General features: G+C 39.0%; 1 protein-coding gene across 4 annotated transcripts in view; it reads right to left on the minus strand.

Moving 5' to 3' along the window:
• The window catches only part of MDN1 (midasin AAA ATPase 1), a 105,336-nt gene that overhangs the window by 37,544 nt on the left and 45,436 nt on the right, over positions 1–22,356 (minus strand). For all 4 annotated transcript variants that reach the window (XM_072855479.1, XM_072855480.1, XM_072855478.1 and 1 more), the window contains 26 exons: positions 21,923–22,131; positions 21,269–21,391; positions 20,034–20,231; positions 19,834–19,941; positions 18,458–18,646; positions 17,268–17,357; positions 16,895–17,155; positions 16,477–16,747; positions 15,610–15,769; positions 15,191–15,307; positions 13,730–13,938; positions 13,013–13,158; positions 11,926–12,128; positions 11,056–11,276; positions 8,805–8,918; positions 7,899–8,031; positions 7,121–7,230; positions 6,308–6,441; positions 5,448–5,608; positions 4,977–5,097; positions 3,666–3,876; positions 3,292–3,523; positions 2,079–2,205; positions 1,000–1,170; positions 639–853; positions 159–540 (listed from right to left, as the gene is read on the minus strand). In XM_072855479.1, the coding sequence (XP_072711580.1) occupies positions 159–540; positions 639–853; positions 1,000–1,170; positions 2,079–2,205; positions 3,292–3,523; positions 3,666–3,876; positions 4,977–5,097; positions 5,448–5,608; positions 6,308–6,441; positions 7,121–7,230; positions 7,899–8,031; positions 8,805–8,918; positions 11,056–11,276; positions 11,926–12,128; positions 13,013–13,158; positions 13,730–13,938; positions 15,191–15,307; positions 15,610–15,769; positions 16,477–16,747; positions 16,895–17,155; positions 17,268–17,357; positions 18,458–18,646; positions 19,834–19,941; positions 20,034–20,231; positions 21,269–21,391; positions 21,923–22,131 (4,616 nt within the window). The remainder of the gene's footprint in view (positions 1–158; positions 541–638; positions 854–999; positions 1,171–2,078; positions 2,206–3,291; positions 3,524–3,665; positions 3,877–4,976; positions 5,098–5,447; positions 5,609–6,307; positions 6,442–7,120; positions 7,231–7,898; positions 8,032–8,804; positions 8,919–11,055; positions 11,277–11,925; positions 12,129–13,012; positions 13,159–13,729; positions 13,939–15,190; positions 15,308–15,609; positions 15,770–16,476; positions 16,748–16,894; positions 17,156–17,267; positions 17,358–18,457; positions 18,647–19,833; positions 19,942–20,033; positions 20,232–21,268; positions 21,392–21,922; positions 22,132–22,356) is intronic.

A 22,356-nucleotide genomic window follows, 5' to 3' on the forward strand; every position in this document is an offset into this window, starting at 1 on the left:
ACCAAGTAGGTACATCATCTTCTTGGACATTAAAAGAAGTTCTAACTGTGTAGTTTAAAAGTCATGACCAAAGATTTGCCCAAGAACACCCAAGCCAAACTCCTTTGCTTTGATTTTATACATTACAGAGGTAAAAGCCAACTCAGCTCCACACTCACCTCTTCTTTTGCGTACTTGAGCTTGTATTCTCTTTTAACAGCCGGATCAAACCTGGTCTGTGGAAGCCACACCTGGATCTGCACCAAACCAATATTCACCCAGAGGCTTCCTCGCCAAGCTGTCTCTGGTAACTCCTTAAGCCCTTCCTCAAAGAACTGCTGCAAGCAAGTGAGCAGGAGAAACAGGAATTCTTTAGGAAGTAACTCCTGATCAGTGATGCTTCTAAGTATCTTGAGAAGGTACTCATACGCAACAGGATCCTTGAGGTAGAGCTTCTCACAGCACTCCAAAAATTCTTCTTGAAGATCCATTGGAACCAGATCTACCAGGGCAGAGAGTTGTCTGCCTAGCATTATTCCTTGTAGTCTAGCATCTGTGTATCTGGAGGCAAAGAAATGAAAAAAGTTTACACATGGTAAGCAAACTTCTGTAACATGCCTGATTTAAACAACATGTATGTGGAAGAGAGGTCTTAATACCTAAAATCTGCTATTGAAGAGACAGCCAGGTTGGTCCACAGTGCTGTGCTGACTTCATGAAGCTGCTGTGCTCTCTCCATCCATTCTCCCAGTGTCACATGGGATGATGACAAAACAGGAAGCCCACTCACATCCCACTGGCTTGTCTTGCTGCTGCTAGTTAGAATTTCAAAGAAGCACTTTGAGAAAACGGCTCGTGTCAAAATACCTGGGCCCTAAATTAAGAGATTAAGAGTTAGATTGTTCAGATGCAATGTGCACTGACTATGCTAGAACTTACAGTATTGCTTTAGAAAACTATTGAACTATTTAATAAAAGAGTATTCAGCCTAGTTGTTTGATTAGATCAGAAGGGACAAACCTTCATAGAACAGTTCAGATGGGATTTAAAAAAGTTCTTTTCCTCTGTTGTAGGTAGTGGCCTCCAAGTCAACCAGTAATCTGGGTCTGTGGTGAAAGTACTGCTCCAAAAGGATGCTAATGCAGCATTAACTAGTGGAGATGACAGTATAGACATTTCTTCAGGGGATATCTAAGGAGACAGAAAAACCTAGAGCTGAGAATAATTTACAGGGAGCAAGAGAATCAAGCACACACACACACAAAAGACAAAGAGAGCATGACACTTTTTCAGTAGGGATAGTACAAGATATTCCTCAAGATCCTTTTCAAATTCACATAGCATTTGCTTGCATCTCTTCTCAACAAAAAGAGTTCGCTTTCTGAGGTCTGCACTGCCTCCTTCTGTCTGTGGAATATGCAGTGTGTTTACAGAGCAAGTTTTCAGAATACAGCCTCTAGTCTACAACTGTGCAACCTTTTGTTACGATACATGAGGTTGCATAAGCATGAAACAGATAGAGCTATACAACGTTCTGCTCTGAAGCATTCAAAACGAACTTGCTAGTTTACTGAGCTTTGTGGGAATACAACCACCACTGTATCATAGCTAAATATTAACCGATCACAATTTCTCTGACATATTAAATGCTCTACAGAAAATGCATCAAACAACTGTCTCAGTCTATTGGATTTGCAACACAGACCTAAAAAAATATTTAGAGACACAGGAACAGGGGAAATTATTTTTCAGCATAAAATTACTTTGAATACATAGATACAACCAGACTGGCACCTGCCATTCAATCAATTTCCTGTTTTCCATTAGGTCACAGATGGATGAATGGAACAATACCAACCTAGATCATATAGAACTATGTTATTTAAGACTTCCTTGTGTTTTATTTATGTTCTAATGTTGTGTTTTAATTACGCCTTTTGCAGGCTCACAGTTAATAGCCTTTCTCATTAAAAGAAGGAACAGTTATTGTCAGGCACAGGTAGAAAAACCACATGTCAAAAATCTTAGAGAGATACACCTATTTTGAAGAGTCTGTTGAAAACTTCTGCAAGATTAAACAAACTAAAACTTGTTCTTACTTCATTAAGGTGTAACAAGTGCCACAGTCCAGATAGCTGGTGAGAAGCAGCTGGTGTCAACTTCAGGCAAAAAGCTAGAAGCTGAACTAGATCTGAACATATGCTTAGTTCTTGACTGCAGTTCTCCCTGTAGCAGGTAAAAGAAATACTACTTAAGTAATGCTTAAGCAGGGCACATGAAATAAATCATTTGGATAGTAAACCAAATTGAGAATGGCAGGCGAAGTCACAATAACAAAGACTCCCCAAAAGGTTAAAATGACAGCATTTTAAACATTGGAGAAGGACAAGCACTCAAAGCTGTAAGCTACACATTCAGCAAAACATACAAAACATTTGGAGACAAATTGTCTTCCAGCTTTATAGTTCTTGTGAAAATCAGAACTTTGTTGAATTCAAGAGTGAATCAGTGATTCTAGGAGTCTCACTGTACAAAAAGTTACTTCCACTGAAATCCATAAATGAAGAGCTCTCTTTTAAGGAATGATAAAACAATCAAAAAACAAACAAACTTGACCCCTTAAAAGAACGGTAACACTTTTTAAATTAATAATGTTCATTTAAACTACAAGTATATGTATGTGGTTTACATGAAAGGAAGCAAGCATACTAGTGTACTTTCTCCATCACCAGGTCTAACTCAGTCATTCTGCAGTAGCCCCCAGCAACATGGCGATAAACATCTTCATGTTAATTCCTAATATGAAGGACTCTTCTATGTCATTAAAAGGCAAATACTATGTATTTCCAAAAGGAAAAAAATACTGTGTACCATTTACTACATAAAAGGTTTTAGTTTTCCTCCACCTGTAATCCATTCTACCATTAATAGAGCAATTTCTAGAGTCTAATGTGTTTACTCCAAGGGGCTTGGACATCAGCATTCCTATATTTGGATCAATAAAGTAAGTTAGAAAAGAAGAAAACTACTTCCTCAATATAACACTAAACTACTACTTTTGCTGATACTTTTTATAGCTGCCCAAGTGCAATTCTGCATGCAGACAATGAGTGCATATGCATTTATATACATAAATATATATAAGCATGTGTGCACCACATACACATATATGCATATACACACAGCCATATATATGTGTGTGCGTGCACAGATTTACATACAAATGTAAAGTACCAAAGTTACAGCTTTTAGCTAGGGATTCTGAATCTCATGAAAGGAATATAGGATTTCTTTCTCCAACCTTCTTCTTACCTTCTTGCACAAGCCTTGGCCACATAATCTGCTGTCAGTTTGTACTGCCAGAGCATGCCTATGTATTCCATTGCAGGCCACAGCTGAACCCGACTGCAGAGCTGGTTTAACAAGGCAGGGTCTAGCTGGTTGGAGATGGTATCCTCAGTAAACCTTTCTTCTGAATGATTACATATAACTCCTTCTGCTCTCAGTTGTGAATGTACAGCTTTCAAAAAAATCTTTAGCTGACCTGTTTGACAGAGCATAAGAGGCACATAAATGCATGTACTATATTTCTTTCCAGTGAACATTTTGCATCCTTTCCATTTGTATACAAAAAGAATGGAGATAGCAGAAACCATCCTGTTAGGCTCTTCAAAAGTGTTACCTACCCAGACTAACATCTTCTAAGTGATTGGCTCTAATTATCAGGCCATCAGCTTGCAGCAATGCTTTCTTCATCTTCCATCCAGTGGCAGCAATTTTCAGACAGCACGTTTTTTCGTGCCATCTACTTTCTCCAAAGGCCAATCTTAGCTCCAAGATGTTAAGTGGTTTGCTGAGAATTTTTAACTGAGAAAAACATTCCACGCCCAGTTTATCCTGGAAACACGAAAAGGATGTTTGAACAAGTGGCAGTTTATTTCAGCAGTGCTAACAAAACAACAAACAAGATCTGTGACTGCAGTCAGAACTACGATTTCAAATTCACATGCACACGACTGAAGTACAAGTATATATAAACCAACCTGCAACAACTTAACAATTCCTTTGTAGCCCTCAATACAGCAGGAAGACAGAAATCTAAATAGTTGGCCACAATTCCTCCTTGTCAAGGCTTTTTTTTTTCCTTCATTAAGAAACTACATAGATTATGCAGACAAACAATATCTCAACATGGCAACTTACCTAAACTAAGGGCAATAAATACACAAATTAATAAACACCAGAAGCTACTGTCACTTAAAAGAAACTGGCATTTTACACCTGCAATTTAAATACATTTGCCTAGAAAAATCTCCCAAAATTCTCAGTAACCACTGAATGTTCTTTGAAGTCCCACAAAGTAACTATGTGCATTTTTGAACAGCTGAGTATCTTTGAGACTTAAGGCCATAAAAACCTAGGTCTAATTACTAATCACCAACATGAGCAACCTACATGTCTATCTGTGCCCTGCTTTTAAAAAAGGGACTTATATTCTTTAGAAAAATTTACTGTAAGAATTTTTTATTGAATGACACCAGTTGGTGAAATAACTTCAGAAAAAAAAAAGCTGTCAGTTTAGAGGCCGTGTCTTAGTAAGTCATAAGGCAGCCCCATCCTATGCTGTATAAAAGGAAGTACATGGTCTACTCTGTATACACATATGTTCACTAAATAAGCAACTGGCATACTGAAATTCACAAATCTCCAGAACAGCGCAAGTAGTAATATTTTTATGTTTGTGCACCACTCTATATTAAATAACTGCCATCTATACAAAGCATAATTAATAGTAGAAATGCTATCTGGATAACTGACATATTTCACAAAAAAGATGTACATTAACATATGCTGAAATTGCCTTTTTAATCAATCTAACAAGTCCAAAAGGAATGTATTTTTGCTGGCCTGGAGAGCAAGCTCTGCAAATCTTTATGGTTATTTTAAAGCATATTTGGACTGGAAATACAAATCTTTTGCAAACAGAATACTAGTACCTTAAAAGGAAGAGGTCTTCCTAGAGACTTCTGTAATATCTTCATACTGGCAGAAATACCAGCAGGATTGGCCAAGCAGCTCTGAATGTGCTGTGAAACAGATTGAATTTCCTTGGAAGCCCTTGGAGATAAAAAAAAAAAAGCCCACACAGTTAACTCAGAATTTCAGAAAAAAGTCAAAAAGACGCACAAGAAAGGAAAGTCCTTTCTCTTAACCTTCCACTAAAGGGGCAACCTAACTTCAAAGTACAGAAACTGGGTAAAAATTCTAGATGATCGTTTAAGCAAGCAGCGGCCCAATACTAAGAAACATGAATTTTAAAAATTAACAGCTATTTAATACATTGCATTTGCATCACTAATGGAACACAACTTGGACACTAACAGAAAACAATGTTAATTAGCTATAATATTAACAAAAGGGTAATTTTATACAACCATTTAACAGAAACACAAATCAAAGCCTCTCACTTGTGCTGATCTGATCCGATAAGCATCTGAGGAATTCTGTCAATTAGATGCTTCATAACCCAGTGCCAGTGCAGAGACAGAAGTGACAACCCTGGTGAATCCACTGTCACAGTGTCAGAGACTGTCCAGAACCGGTCACGCCACAGCAAGCAGTATAAAATCTAACAACAAACCAAAAAGGTTACGGTTTTCCCATGGCTGAGCCCTGCACGTTACAGAATACTTTTTACTTCAAGCAAGAGAAAATGCAAAAACATTATCACTTTCATTAATTTCAGAATCAAGCAATGCTTTAATACTTAGTGGCACACAACTAGCACTCAGCTGTATGTTCTCTAAAAATACTGCAGGGCTCTGCTGGCAGGTGGAACTACACAAGTCAAAACCAAGCAATGCCTGCACCAAGTCTACAATGTCATTGTCAGATTTCAGCAAAATTATTTTCTGGTCTGAAAAGGGAGAGGGAGAAGTGAACCATCCCTGTGACCTGCACGTCAGCTGTCCAGGTTCAGTTATCTTTATCTGAGATGGATGTGGATACTCCCTTTATCATTAGTGGAGAGAAACAGGCACTTCTATGGCACAATGGATATGTACGTCCCAGGTGTGTACATTTAGGTAAGAGAATTCCCACCCTGAGTATCTGCAGGCTGAAAACCTACATTCCACACAGAAGAAATGAGAAGACAGAGCACAAATACAGCCACTGAAACGAACATGATCGTTTGCCTGGTGTCAGGCATATTCTGAATACCAATAGAAACACTGCAGTTTATTTCATGGTCCCTGAAACTAAAAATAATGTTCTGCACACTAATTTCACATAACTCCCATAAACATACTATGAAAAGTCTACTCACATCATGCATGTCATCATCACTTAAGGCCACCTGAGTAGACTTCACCCAGTGAAATGCAAATGCATCCCAAAGTTCAAAGAAAGCAGCAAGGTTGACCACGATTGCATGAGGAAGGCAGTTGTAACTTCCTGGATCTGAGATTCGGGGAAGAGAGAAAGAAAGGGAGAGACTGAATATTCCAGCCACATCACATGACAAGTAAGGGTCAATTTCTGATCACTAGACCCCCTCTGTGGTTGGGGAAACAAAAAACCTGAAAAGATCTATAAATCAAAGTAAGAAAAAGTATTCCTTCACTATTTGCACAATTCTCTATTACCTCTACACATTTAATATAAGAAAAAAATCCAGAATGAAGGAAACCTTGATTAATTGCTTCTATGCAACATACTAACTTAATCACTAAATTTTTCCCCTTTGTTTTAGGAGTAAACATCCTAATTACATAAAACAATAGAAAGAGGATTTGAACAAAAGCACATCTGAAGAACTTGGCTATTCTTACTAGCTAAAGACAAAACACAATTCCAATTTCTCTCCACCATCTTCCTAAAGTTTAGATAATTAAGAGAAATGACATGCAGTCGTTACCTGGTAGAAGCTGGACACAAATGCTGTAGCATAAGGTATATCTAATTTAAGAATAATGTGTTACTTATCATATTAGTCCTCATCTGACTGCTTTACATTCACACAATCTTCCTTCGCATATTCAGGACACACCATGTTTAAAGTACACATTTCATAACAGTGCAAATTAACCATATTTCAAATTGACCATAGAACTGAAAGGAACAGTGAAAATCAGCCCACCTTTGTGGAAATCTAGAGACATTCTTAAGACACTATTTCTTGGCTTCTTACTGGTAATCAAATTCTTCTCAGTGTAGCTTCTTTTTTCTCGTTCAAGAAATAATACTGCCCTGAATTAAAAATAAAGTTGTTAGAAATTCAGTATAATTTTAAAGCCTCTGCCTTATGAGATTGGTGAACTACAAAAAGTTACATTTGATATTTCACTGTATTATGAAACAAGAATCAAGTGCAGCATAACTAGTTGTTTGAATATGGTTTCTGCAGAAGTAAGCTTCACAAAAAGCAGATTACTGACTTCAGCTATCACCAGGAAAGAAAAAGTAGTGAGCTACTAAGCAGATGCAACACCACCACTTGTAAGATATGTGAGCAGCTGCTTCCTTACACTGTAACTGCAAAATCTGTGTACTTTTTGCTCTTATTAGGAAAAGCAGTTGAAATCCAAAAGCAGGGCAACTATTTAAGTTTTATGTCAGAGATTTCACACTGCTGCTTCTGTCCCTTTTATGCTTTATCCCACGGTTCTGGTTTGTCCTTGAATTACTCCAGCCTATATGAAATGCTGGGAGCCCTGCTCCCTATATTAAGTGATTTGATTTAGTCTGCATCTTCAGAAAACAGAAGCAAAGAATGTGAATACTAGGCAGAGGTTTGAACAGGTGTTTTAGATCACATCTATCAAAACCTAAAAACATACTTGGCAGATACTGCAAGTGTTTATACAGCACTGATTACACTCATTTGGCAGTCTTCACAAGCTTTTTTTGTAACCTACCGATTTGCTACAGACTTCAAAAGGATTAGAAGCTGATCTGTGTGTTCCATTTCTGTATCAAAGTTCATCGAATTTCTAATGATATCCAAAAACTGCATATTCCATCTTGGGTCCAGAGGCATCACATGTTCATCTGGGAAGGCAGACAAGGAAGACAGGACAGCAGTGGAAACATTATTCAGTGAAAGACTTTCCTCAATCCCCCTGCCTATGGAAGAACATTAGAGAAGGAAAGAAGGAAGCCTAAGAGGAAGGCAGAGTCTTAAGCTCCCTCACTCCAGATATCCAAACAGAAAAGCATTAAGTTGACTGCAGGTTCTGTAAAACAGAACCGTGAAAGTAAATTAACCAGTGGTCAGAGTATCCCAAAGGACAGTCTGGAAACTCAAGTCCAATTCCCTTTTCTTTCACAGTTCAGGCAACATACCTAGGACCATGCACCTAAAAAGCTTGGAAAGGAAACCACAGGCCTGAGCTCCTTGTAGAACACTGAGGGAAAATTATAGGCCTCAATATAGGTTTCAGATGGGCCAACACAATAAACGCTGAGAAAAAACAAGATGCCTAAACTATCTAGTCAGAAAGGCATTAGATATATGCATCACTCTTAAGAACATCACTTAACTCTGAGCTGTTGGAATACACCTGGGTCACAGATACACAGTCAGGATTCATAGTCATAGCACTCATACCAAATTTGCATAGGATTAATGCATTTAATGGCCATATTTGCAGTTCCAGACAGCATGAATGGCTTTGTTATTATTTCTTTTGCAACAAAAGCAACGTACAGTTAGAATTTAGCTTTTGTTTTGTTACAGACATTTCTTAAGAAGGATTGCAGTGTGTTCAGAGAATAAATAAGGGAAGCACCAATGTCTTACATCAATTTTTTTTCAGAAGTACCTGTCATAGTTGGCTGCAGCAATTTGATCATGTTACTGACTCCAGATGAGAGGGGACTGGCATACAAACTACCAAGGGCTACAGCACCTGCTTCCAGCTGAATCCGCACTGGATCTGTAGGTGAAGGGGGGAGAACATAGGTGTAAAAGACAGTTTTATTTATTTGTACTAAATGCTCTTAACTTCAACTGAGCCAGTGCAAGCAGCCTAAAATCTCATCTGTGCATGCACTCTGGATGTGCTGGTTGCTCTTACTTTGTATTAGCTCCAAAAGGTCTTAAAAGCAGTCAGAGTATCATGGCCAAATAAATAAATCCAGTAAAAAGTTCTAGTTAAACTGGTGATTCTTCATGCATGCTATTAAAAATATGGTTTGTGAAAATACATGAGTTTATACCTTCAAATCTTCCTCTCAGTACATCTGGTTTTGACACCCCCCCCCCCCCTTAAAAAAAAAAAAGAAAAAAATCACATAAGAGCATACCTATCATTAAAGTAACTTTCTAGATATTTTCTAGTTTATAGACACACCTGCCTGGAAAGACAGCAAGATCAAGGGGGAGCAATCCCATTCATGTATGGACTATACAGCCTGAGATTTCACACCATACAAGGAAGCTAAGTGTGTGAATGACTTGGACTAATGCCTGTCTAAATTCTCCACAAGCTTAATGCAATTAATGTAATTAAGCAATGAATACCTCCTCTCAGCTGCTATCCTGAATGTTCAGGCAACACAGCTTCAGGAAATCTCAGTTCTGCAGTTTCCTGGCTTTCTAACCATTTGTATTTTAACACCAAATAAACAGAAGAAGGCATTTTACTGTTTTTACTATCAATATAAAAAAAACAGTGAAGAGAAAGGCGTATTTGTTTACATAGACCAAGAGGTATCCAAAAATAACTGTAATTCAGAAGCAATATAAGTTATAGGCATGCTTGAATAATAAAATGCAATGTTTAGCCCAAAGTCTCCTCTTGTCCCTAATATGCACAACCTGTTTCTGTCTCTCCCTGGAGCCTCAATGCCCTTGATTTAGTGTGGTGTGGTGGATTGACCCTTCCTGGATGCCAGGTGCCCAAAGCCGCTCTACCACTCCCCTCCTCAGCTGGACAGGGGAGAGAAAATATAACGAAAGGCTCATGGGTCAAGATAAGGACAGGGAGAGATCATTCACCAATTACCATCATGGGCAAAACAGACTTGACTTGGGGAAAATTAATCTAATACCAATCAAATCAGAGTAGGACAATGAGAAAATAAAAACTAAATCTTAAAACACCTTCCCCCACCCCTCCCTTCTTCCCGGGTTCAACTTTACTCCCGATTTTCTCTACCTCCTCCCCCGAGAGGCGCAGGGGGACAGGGAATGGGGGTTGTGGTCAGTTCATCACACCTTGTCTCTGCCGCTCCTTCCTCCTTAGGGGGAGGACTCCTCACACTCTTCCCCTGCTTCAGTGTGGGGTCCCTCCCACAGGAGACAGTTCTCCACAAACTTCTCCAATGTGAGTCCTTCCCACAGGCTGCAGTTCTTCACTAACTGCTCCAGCATGGGTCCCTTTCACGGGGTGCAGTCCTTCAGGAACAGACTGCTCCAGCATGGGTCCCCCACAGGGTCACAAGTCCTGCCAGCAAACCTGCTCCAGCACCGGCTTCCCACAGGGTCACAGCCTCCTTTGGGCACATCCACCTGCTCCAGCATGGGGTCCTCCACAGGCTGCAGGTGGATATCTGCTCCACCATTAACCTCCATGGGCTGCAGGGGGACAGCCTGCCTCACCATGGTCTTCACCATGGGCTGCAGGGGAACCTCTGCTCCAGCGCCTGGAGCACCTCCTCCTTCTTCTTCACTGCCCTTGATACTGCAGATTTGTTTCTCTCACATATTCTCACTCCTCTCTTTGGCTGCAGTTGTGCAGGTTTCCCCCCACTTCTTAAACATGTTATCACAGAGGTGCTACCACCATCACTGATGGGCTCAGCCTTGGCCAGTAGCAGGTCTGTCTTGGAGCCGGCTGGCATTGGCTCTATTGGACATAGGGGAAGCTTCTAGCAGCTTCTCACAGAAGCCACCCCTGTAGCCCCCACTGCTACCAAAATCTGGCCATGCAAACCCAATACATGTGGTAGTTGAGAACTTTCATATCAGATCATTTGAATGGTCTGAATGTTTTCTTAGAAGACTTAACAATTTGTGAAAATATAACAAATTAGCCCTTAGGCAAAAGATAAAGTTAAATAATTACATACCAAGCACCTGTGGCAGATTTTTGGCTAAGGAGTTAAGCCATTTAACTCTCAATGTCCAATCTTGATTGGTTGCCTTTTCTATGAACAATTTAACTGAAGCCTGGAGAACTTCCATTTTATCCAGCCAGTTTGCATCTATCTCAACAGCACTGAATCTCAGACTCTCGGGATTAGTGGACTGCATAATTTTTTGAAGATCTTGCAGAGTCAGTGGTAGTGTCCTGAAACACAAAGAAGTGAAGTCCAGCAACCAAGTGCTTGAACTGCCAGTTCCAGGAAAGAATATATTTTGCAAGTAAGGCTACTCAGCATGCAACCACCTTCAGGCAAGAAGGCACCAATGCAATAATCTCTCCTCTTTTTCTTTATTTAGCTTTAAAGCCATTTTCCAACTTGCAATTAGTTGGGGGTGTCTACTATTAGGAACTCACTATTACCAAAAATTCTTGCAGTACCAGAAGTGAATATGCACAGTATTTCACTGAGAAATTATAATTGATTTGTGCACCAGAATGGTGAAGGAAGATATTTTTGGGGCTCTTATTACCTTGTAAACCCAGTGTTTGCATTCACATTTTCTGCTAAATGCCTGCTCCTAACTCAACTCAGAAAGGGTCAAATGTACTTACTGAAGATTGAATAGAGTCAAGTATTTTGGACTGAAGGATAAAACAGTAAATAATTAAACTTGTATTTGTAGTGGTTGCATGCAAAGGTAACAGGACCCTGAGTTACAGAGTGTGACTACCACAGTCTCTACCCACACAATTTGCTCAAGACAAAGTTTTGCAGGGAACAATGACATGTCACCAGTATTTCAGACATCTTGTTTCTTAGTCATTTATTAGACAAAAAGTGTTTCTTGCCTACCTGGAGTTTTTAAGGTTTAGTCTATTCAGACAATAGATTAGGACCTGTGCATCACGCCGGACTGTCGAAAGAAGTGAGTCTTCAGCTGCAAACAGACCTGTAGGTATGGAATCTGGCCACAATCCCATTGCTAGCAGGAAGTCACCCCAAATTTCATGGGAAGCCAGAGATGAAGCATGCTTCGTAACCAATTCTAACACAAGCTACAACAAATAACCAAAAACCAATTTAGAATCATATTCAAATATGTATTCAAGTACAGTAGCTCAGGGAAGTCTAATTACATGTATTTATTATGAAATCATTATAAACCAGATGTTCTACTAACACTATATAACCTACATGATAAAGGTACCAAAACAGTCCAACCGTAAGTGAAATAACATACTGTACAGCTTGAAACAGGAAGGCAATATTGCTATCTCCAGATGACAGTATGCACAGTGTTTCAGGCTATAGATTAATCACTATTAATCAATCGCAAAGTCTCAGCTGAAGCTGTTAAAAAACAAGTAAGTCTCAGAGTCTAACTGGGATATTCTCTGGCTCTCTTACGCTGCAAGAGAGTGAGCCACTATCTACAAAATGTTTGACAAACCATATTTATCCCCCGGGGAGTATCTCAATAAGCACATCCCAGACTGACAGTCTTTATGCAGCTCTCACTGATCTGACCTCTGTCTCCAGTAGCATGCCACCAGGCTGAGAAAATATGTCATGAAAGGACAGGTGACAGCTGAAATTCACTGTACTTCACCATTCAATACCAAAACAGCCACCTCTGGGGCTTCAACTAATCTGTTACAGTTACATGCAGAACTGTACTTCTTACACTGGAGCCAAAAAAGGCTCAGAATCTAAAAGATACAGAAAATGTCCCAATGCCACTTAATCCCTCCTCTTCATCACCTGACAGATGCCTGAGAGGATGTTTAAAATGGTTGGGTTCGTCTCTCCATCAGCACCATCTTCATCAACGCCTTGCTCAGGCACTTAAGAAAGAGGATCTCAAACACTAGCCTCATGAAATGATATTTTTTACGTATTTAGATGATGTAAGAAAAAGCTTTCAAACACAGGACTTTACCTTTTGGTTAATCTGCAGTTGTTGTGAGCGGCCATAAACTTCCCAACAGGCTCTGTAAAAAGACTTTGCTAATCCAAGGCCTCTCTGTATCTGCTGCACAATTAAAGCCGCAGCCTGAAGCAAAGGTGACAAAGATGACACAGAACCTGAAAGATACACAGCATTTACGGTGATATGAATGCTTAGTAACTGTCAGCCCTTTAACCCTCTGAGGACAAATGCCACTTTAGTCCCTGAGGAAGATCCAAAACAAATGAATCCTACTGGGTCCTGATAATTGAATGGGTTCTTTCCAAGAAAATCAGACAAGACTGTAAATAACAGGTGACAAACTCAAAATAAGACATCAAGGAGCTGAGATGAATGAAACACAGTGTCACCTTGCTCCAAAGAACAACTTGAACAGGCCTTGTGCAAACTTTCAGTTTTGCTGATTTTCTCTTAGAATATAGTACCTTCCCTACAGCAATAGGCAACTGACACTCGCCAATGTCTGATGTCTCCTTACAAAGCACCTCCAGTTCCCAGCTTTTTATGATTTGGGCCTACTTCCTGAGAACGCAAAAAACAATCCAAAACAACCTGATTATACTTTTATGCTTATACTTGTATTGGGACATAACACAATAAAATAACCAAGCTTTAATATTAAAGAGTTAATCCAAATAAACGTAGTGAGCCCAAGTTGTTAACAAATACCAAACAGACTTTTCTTACCTGCTATTGCCCCCTTGGTTTCTGAATGCACAGCCATAAGTGCATCACAGGTGCTATCTCCCACTAAACCCAAACCATGCAGGAGTAACTTCAAATCCAGATTGTCCAATATATTTCCATCATTCTCCCCAGGAATGTAAATTTCAATCCCACGATTCCGCATGGCTCTGGATATTTCCCCATGAACAGGATCCATGGAAAGGAAAAGCCTGTCAGATATTAGAATAGAATAGTTCAGTCAGAAGGCACCTACAATGATCATCTAGTCCAACTGCCTTACATTCTTAAAGATGTAACTTAGTGCTTTAAACTAGCACTCCAGAACCACCGAAACAGCTCTTCCATAAAGTAAACCATCTTCATAAAAATGGGGACACATATCTAGAAAGCCAGAAACATCTACTGAATTTAAATGAGAAATCTGTATGAATAATTATACTTTGAAATTAACTACAGATAACTGAGTTAAAAATCATGCAATATATATCTGAGCTATGTCTATTTTATAATTTGTCTACTTACAAAAATAAGTTAAACTACACCTCTGAGCTATAAAGACGACTTTTAGCAATAGCTTCATATAAATGTGCTATTTAAAAACCAAAGTATCCAACACCCAAGTAGTTAATACTATCAGTAGACATCTCTTAAAAGCAAGGAGGAAGAAAAACCCTGGAGATACAATTCAGCGAAAACAGGTTTCTGAAAAGTCAAAGATCTTGTTTTCAATTCAGAGGAACCAGAGCATATCAGTCCCAATATTCTTTTCATGAATTTATAAAAGGTAGGAATTATACAGAATACTCTGTATATTCACCTCCCATCTCCCCCAGAGACTCCCTCAGGTCTGAGAGAATACAGACTGTCTGTTTGGTGGTTTGTCATTTTGGTTTTTTTGGTTGGTTGGGTTGGGGGGGGGGGGCAAGGGGGGGGCAGGAGCAGCGCTGTTGGGTTGTTTTTGTTGTTGTTTTGTTTGGGGTTTTTGTGGGGGTTTTTTTGTTTTTGGTTTTTTTCCCCTGTCAGTTCTGTCACTGCAGGAAACTCAAATTTATGGATGGGATGGAAAGAGCTAGGACGAAAGTTATGTCCATATACCAGCTTTCATTACCAACATATCTGAATACTTCACCATCTTCAACACATGTATCCTCAACTCCATTACAGTGAGACAGGGAAGTGCTGAAATCCTAAACTAGAAACGGAGAATGAAGGCAGAGGTATACTGCTATGAATTCTCCAGTGTAATAGTCTGTGCTGCAACAGAGATATAAAGCCAAGTCTCTTAAACTCTCTATCATATGTTCATCACAGTGTTGTTTTCTTCCTTGACAGACAGACAGTGTCACTACAGTACAGGGCAAACTGAACAGCATTCAAGACTGGCTCACTGGCTGACATTTTTTTCTAAACCTGCTATTTGTGCGGGGGAGGGAAGGGGAAAGGGGCAGAAAACCAAAGCACCTGAAGTTTGGATGAGGAGCTATTGTAGGAATTGTGCCATCTATCACACCTCTCTCGCTCATGGTAAGAACGCCTCCTGGTTCAAGTAAAGCATTCAAGCGGTCCAGCACAGAAGGGCTATATTCAAAAGAAATTTATATGGTTATAAAAAGATAACAATTTGATCCCTTTCTGATCTGAAATCAAAATGGTACCAAGCAAAAAGCCAAACAGCTAATTATGTTATAAGGTAACAGGAAAACTATCAACTGCTAAGCTGTCTAAGAAGGAAGACACTCTTCCAGAAAATGTGAGTTACTGCTCCCATGTATTGTTATCAAATGCAAAATGTTCAGTTGTGAACCATACAGTAAGAGGCAAAGTCAATTAGGGAGGTCAAGGGATTTACTCGGTGAAACAAGGCCACTAAAATCACTTACTTGCAGAAGTTAACATTGTCCATCAACAGCCAGTCTCCAGACTGCAGGGCCTGAACCAACATCCCATCCACCCACTCGAAAGTGCCCTGGCTGTTACGGTCAGCAGCCTGGGCCTGCTGCAGCTTGAAATGCCGGAACTCTTCCACCAGGTGAGCAAACTCTGAAAGAAGTATATATCTTACATCAAAATTTACATTACTGAGGTAGCTTCCCATTCCACTCAAGAAAAATAGCAATTATTTTGTTAACAAACATATATGCTTTCTACTTTTTAGGGGAACATAGCAGCAGAGGCTCCAACTCTTTGAGTATCCTCCCATGGGCAAAATCCATGATGACACAGGGGGTTTGCAAGCACAGAGAAATATAAACTAGACTGACACTTTTCTCCCTAAACTGAGACTTATCTCCATCCCTTCTCCTCCATTAGATGAAGTTCAATGATATTAATGCCATATTTTAGACAATGAAAAAAAAGAACGAACAACCCATACATTATTCTGCTGACATTTATAAAGCTCAGCTGATTAATGCTTCAGAGAACAAATGAAAGAACAGAATATTTAAATTTCCTTTCTTAGGAATACAAGATAAGAGCTGTATTGCATCATAAGTTGAGTAGCTCAGTACAGGAGAATTTGAGTGTGGACTACTGATCGCTACCAGGTAACTACACAAAAAATAAACCTGAAGAACCATCACCCATGTAACTTTTTCAAAAGCTAGGCTGTTACATAAGCAGTATGAAGCAACAGTATTGACTACAAAAAAAACCTACAAAACACCCCCAACTTTTCTCAAGTTTTCACTGCAGATTTATATATTTCTCAATTTTCTTCAGAGGAAGAAATCACCCACCATACATACCTGCCTTTGAGTAAGAGTTTATTTTGTTGTTTAGTCGCTGGATAAGTACAAGTATTCCCTCCAGTTTGCTCACTAATTCAGCTGTAACACTTCTACCTCCTTCACCCAGAGATTTGGGTTTGTAATTCAGGATGAAATTGCTCCAAGTACGCAGCACATGTTCAGCATCATCTGCACAAATTTCTGTCAGGAGAAGACTGTCCCTTACTAGTGTGCTCACAGCATTCTCCACTTTTTCCAGCAGGCGCTGCCATGGCCTATTGATATCAACCTGCAAACATGCCATTATGGAGTTAGTTCATCCAGAAGATTGTGGTGCCTAAGGCTCCATTTGGTGTTTAAACAGTAAGATCACAGTAGACTGGCCACTATTAGGTAGGAAGGAGAAATACTGCCATATCACCAAAACAGTATTTACCTGTTCAAAGCCACCCAGGAGTTCAGTTGTATCCATCGCACTGTTCATTGCCATGATTTTTAGTCGATGGCCAGTCAGATGGGCCAGCAGCTCAACAAGACTAGTTTTGCCGACAGCCACCGGGCCCACCAGGATTACCATCCAGCTCATGTGCACACATTTCATTATAGACTCAAGGGACTGCAGTGAATGATGCAGAAGTGAGAGACTTCTGCCAGGACGAGGAATATAGTTGCCACGAGAAAGAACTGAATAACCGATCTGGAAGGGATGAGGCACACGTGAGTGAGTACTCAAAGAGGAAAATGGGAGCTCAGCTGTGCAAGTTGCTTCCTTCTCTCTCCACTCACAAAACCTCTTGTCAACAGCTTACCTGAACATTATATGGAGTGATGTGAAACTCTCTGGTTCCTGTATACACATCAGCCTCCTGGCCAAAAATGTCTCTAAAAATAGATATAACCTAAAACAGATGAAAGAGCAAAAGAGACATATCAGTCTTAAGTTATCCATTGTTCTAAAGATTTACTTCTAAAGTAGCCTTCCCTCTCAGGTCCAGAGCCATATGATACTAACTAACACAATTTAATCACAAGTGTCATTTCATTTAAAGTGCAGCAAGCAATTAAAAGTGAATGTGAGCTGCCCACAGCAACCCCTTCATTAACCATGTTTTCCTGTGACTTGAAATACTGTAAGTAATGTTTCTCTAACAAAATACTGGGAAAGAAGTCACTCCATAAATAAGCTCTTTGATAACACATGAAAAATATAATAATACTACAGGAAGGGGAAAGTAAACCCATGAGAAAAATATCCAGTCACATACAGTCAGTAACTTCAGTCTTACAATCTGATTGACTTTTAGTTTAATACCATTTAAATGTTGTGAAATTAAACAAAAGTGAAGGATTTCTAGGTAAGAGGGGGATAAATAAGTGGCAAAGGTGGAATAACAACTGCAGTGAGTATGTTTTATTAGAGGAACCTTAAGCAGTGAGTTTAACAGAATGAGGGGAGCAATTTGACACGCAGATGAAAGAAGTGACAGATAAATAAAAGTCAATAAAAAGAAATCCAAGCCAGAACAACTTAAAAACGCTGGCAGGGAAGGGCAGGATTACAGGACATTATTTTTACTTACTGTACTGACACAAATGCTTTTTAACCGTAACTTTAAGCATCTCTCCATATCTCAGTGCTATTTCTCTTCTCTGCTCCCTACCTTCTCTTTCCTCACAAATATGCATGCAACCCATGCCACTTCTATGAGAATGTTATTATTTAATACAGAATCACACAAGAATATGTTGTGTTTTTCTTTAAGTCCTTTGTTATTTACACCAGCTTTCTGCTTTTATACTAGTAGGTAATTAGATTGATATTTTAAATCACAATGGGAGCAGGTACGTATGTTAATCCCCAAACCCCCAAACAAATCTATTTTTCTTTTGAAAGAGGTAATGTCTATGAATGAATTGCAAGGCATCTTCAAATTTACACTTGGATTTCTAGAAATACTTCCGATAATCTGAAGAGCAAGGAGGAGAATACACAGCTCACCTTTTCTTTGTCTTCCCTGGTTCTCATTCTTTCTCCGTATACCAAAAAAACATGCTGGCCTGGATCATAGCATCCTGGTGACTGGTCAACAAGCATAAGCTGGCACCAGCGGAAAAGATCACGTAAGTTGAACTCCCAGGGTCCTCCTTTCTGTCCCCACTTTTTTTCAGCCATTACTTCTTTGTCAATCTGGAAAAAGTAGCATTTAAAAAAAAAATATATCTTTTATTCCACCCATGTGCTAGTCTTCAAATATTTAAAAAAAAAAATAATTCAACTCAACTTCTGCCTTTGGCACTGCTTACAAGACAGAGGACAATAGAAAAAGCAAGCTGTATTCACTTTGCTGAAGATGTCAGGAACTAAAGCTTGATTTAGTTTGTCTGTTCTCTACTAATTCTGTAACACTCAGCTCAATTTTCCTTTTTACTCTTGCACTCTCTAAATGAGTACTCAGTAAGATGCTGCCACAAAAGCTTTTACATAAGGCCACAGAATACTGCCTTCTCTTAATATTACTACATTTTTTGTGTTTCATCCCATGAAGATTAAACGCAATTTCGGAAGCATGACCACAAGTAAAATTCTTAGTGTGGATTTTATATCCTGCACTTTGCACAAAATGGCAGCATCTAAGCCACAAAATAGCTACTAAGTTGATGTGTTGCAATTAATGCTTGTTGAAAACCTTTTATGTCAGCAAAATTTTAGATCCAAGCATCTCTGAATCCTTTGCCATAGACAAATACCATCAGGAAAGGTTTTCCTTTTATTGGTGTCTCAGTGTTCCAGAAGAATGCCACATATCATTACAAGCATCTGCTTCTGTAAAGGTCAGATGCTGCTTTCACTAACAACATCCCATAATAAAAAGCAGATTCAAAATTCAGACCAGAAACAGAAATATACTTTTCAGTTCTTGGTAAGATATAACTCATTTTGTTTGTGTTTCAAGAATAATCCATATGTGGGGAAAACCATTATTTTCTCAACTCACTTTGCCAAGCTACCAAACCATAATTGTTTCCACCTTTTGTAGAACAAAGCCTTTTATATACATATATATTTTAACTTATGTGAAAAACAATGCCTTTTCAGTTATTAACCAAGTACCTGATTGTAGTGGTACAATAATTCAGGTGGGTTTTAGGGGTGTTCTTTACTTTCTTCTGCATATACTTCCATTCCTCTTTTTTACCCACACACTTCTCTATAAAAATGCTTGGAAATGTGACATCAGACTTAACTTATTAAAAAAGTTAAGTCTGATGTCACATTTCCAAGCATTTTTATCTTACTGCATTCTGCCTACTTTTACAAAAGTAAAGTAGTAAAGTAAATTTCTTTCTACAAAAGAAATTAAAATATATATTTACCTTGTTATTGAAAGCAACCATTTTAGCAATAATACTTTTATCAATAGCAGGAAACAGCGTATTCCCAATAAACTCCATATCTTCTGCTGACAGTGGATCAACATACACCTGTGGAATCAAAAGCATGATGACTGTTGATATAGTCAGAAAACTACAAGACAGGATTCATGACATAGTTTAAACCAAACAAATAAGCTTGCCTGTGTAAATCTGTTAAGAAAGGACTTGGGCAGACCCTTTCTTCCACCTCCTTGTCTGTACGGATTCTGGCATCCAAAAATCTTAGTCATCTTGTGCTGTACACGAAAATTCATTCCCAATTCTGGAACATAAATCTCTGCTCTGTGGTCAAAGCATGCATTTAGCCCCTCTAATACAGACTGAGAAGCCAGATTCAACTGAGGAAAGAAATAAGGATACAATATTAATGCTCCACAAAACACTTTTGCGTAATCTCTAGTTTAACAGTCTAGGATACACAGAAGGTATTAATTTCCTTGGTGTTCTAGCACTGTCATATGTTATTACCTCCAGTTAGACTGTTATTACACTGGAGCAACAAAACTATAACTAACAAACACTTTTCCTTACGAGGACTTGCTATTTGTACTGTGTTTTCAACATGGTAACAAAACAATTCTCCATTGTAAAATCTGCATGTTCAAAATGTTTCTTCTGAACATATATTCATACATTTGTGACATTTGGAGTGTTTTGTTTGTTTGCTTGTTTTTTAAATGAAGGCAGTCTGGGTTATTTAACTATCATGGTTGTTTAAAGTGGTATTTTTCACAATACCAAAAAAAAGGTACACAAACAGCTAAAGAATTTAAGATTTTGCACTGCAATAATTAGAATGCATGTTGCCAAGAAGTGACCTCTGTGCATGCATATGCTTGAAAGCACTTGTTACATGGTACATGAATAAACCTGTGGTGGCAGGATAGCTTATACTGGCAAAGTGGGACTCTTCTTCTTCTCAATGAAATCAGTACCCACCACAGTGTATTAGTCCCAGCAAAATGCCTTCTATTTCAGTGAAATTATATCCATATATAACACAGCATGTGTATCAAAACTTCTGTTGACAGTCTTCCCAAAAAACTTTCAAATGTAAATCAAATCTATCCTTGATTTTCTGCAGTAATTTAGGCTGGGATTCAATCCTCGTTCTCTTGTCTAAAATTGGTCGTCAAAGCCAGTCTTTTACACTTGCTCTATGGAGGGCCAATGAGCAGAGGAACTTAGTAGAGGAAGATAAATTTTCTCTTAAGTGGAATGATCACTGTATATGTGGCAACAGATGCACATAACTAAAAGTAAGCAAAATTTATTTCAATCATCAACACTCAAAGGTATTTATCCTACATGCCAAATCATCACCTTTGCTCTTCCAGAACATTCCATTTTATTTGTGCTCCAAACTTTGATTTACCTCATCTAACACAATCCAGTGTCCAGCCTTTAATGCTGCTAGTAGTGGTCCATCACGCCAGGCAAATTCTCCTCCCTTCCCACCTTCAACAGGCAAGTCTGTCCCAAACAAGTCTGTCACATCCTTTGGGAGTAGAGAACGGGGAGGGGGAGGGTGTGAGGGGGGGAGAATTACAAAACTCCACAAAAGTTCATAAACAGCCTTTGTTAACTTCACATTTTCTCCCTCCCCTTTAAATAGAGCTAAAATGTAGGTATCAAAAAAATTTCAGTAATTGCAAGATGCTAAAAGCTTTTCCATGATACCACTCCAGTGACTAGCTACTATATGTTTAACAACAAAAAATTAAATTGGAACAGAAAAGCTAAAAAGCCTTAAAGCTGTTTTCAAGTAATTTTGCAGAAGCCAAGAAAAACACAGGAGACAGATACGCGCCTTCACTTGAAGAGAAAAATCTGGGAGTTATCATTTACTCACAGAAGCTCACTGCTCTTTCGGTTCCCCCCTTCCCATTTAGTTTTATCTTGAGACCAAAAAGGAAAAATGGACATTTCAGACTCAGTGCTAAAGTTAAAAAGAACTATGCTTTTTAAGTTAAACAAAACCTCCTTCCTGCCATAAACACTGAGTTACAAAGATAATATTTTATTCTACCGTTTGCTCAGACAGGTTGATTCGAACAAGACAGTTTTCCGAGGCTTTTGCCAGGGCAGCAACTAGACTGGTCTTGCCCACTCCTGGTGATCCCTCCAACAAAATAGGTTTGTTAAGCTGTAGGGCTCTTAACAGTCTTTGTGCATTCACTGCTGTAGTCCCGGCATTTAGAGCATAATCTGTAATGCTGTTCCTCTGGAGAACAGGGCCTAAGACAAAGGAAAGGTAAACCAGAAAACAATTAAACCAGAATGTTTATGCTAGAGCTGCTGACAGCGTGCTTCTGAACAAGACCATTCTGTCTGTTAATTGCTGATCTAATTACAGCAAGCAATGGAGATCAAGCTTTTATCCCATTCTGAGAGATCAGGCACATATACTCTGTTTGACCCACAGCTGTGTCCCAGCCCATCTCCGCATATTTATGTTGAATT

This window comes from Ciconia boyciana, chromosome 3 (genome assembly GCF_034638445.1).
Source record: "Ciconia boyciana chromosome 3, ASM3463844v1, whole genome shotgun sequence".
Lineage (NCBI taxonomy): Eukaryota > Metazoa > Chordata > Aves > Ciconiiformes > Ciconiidae > Ciconia > Ciconia boyciana.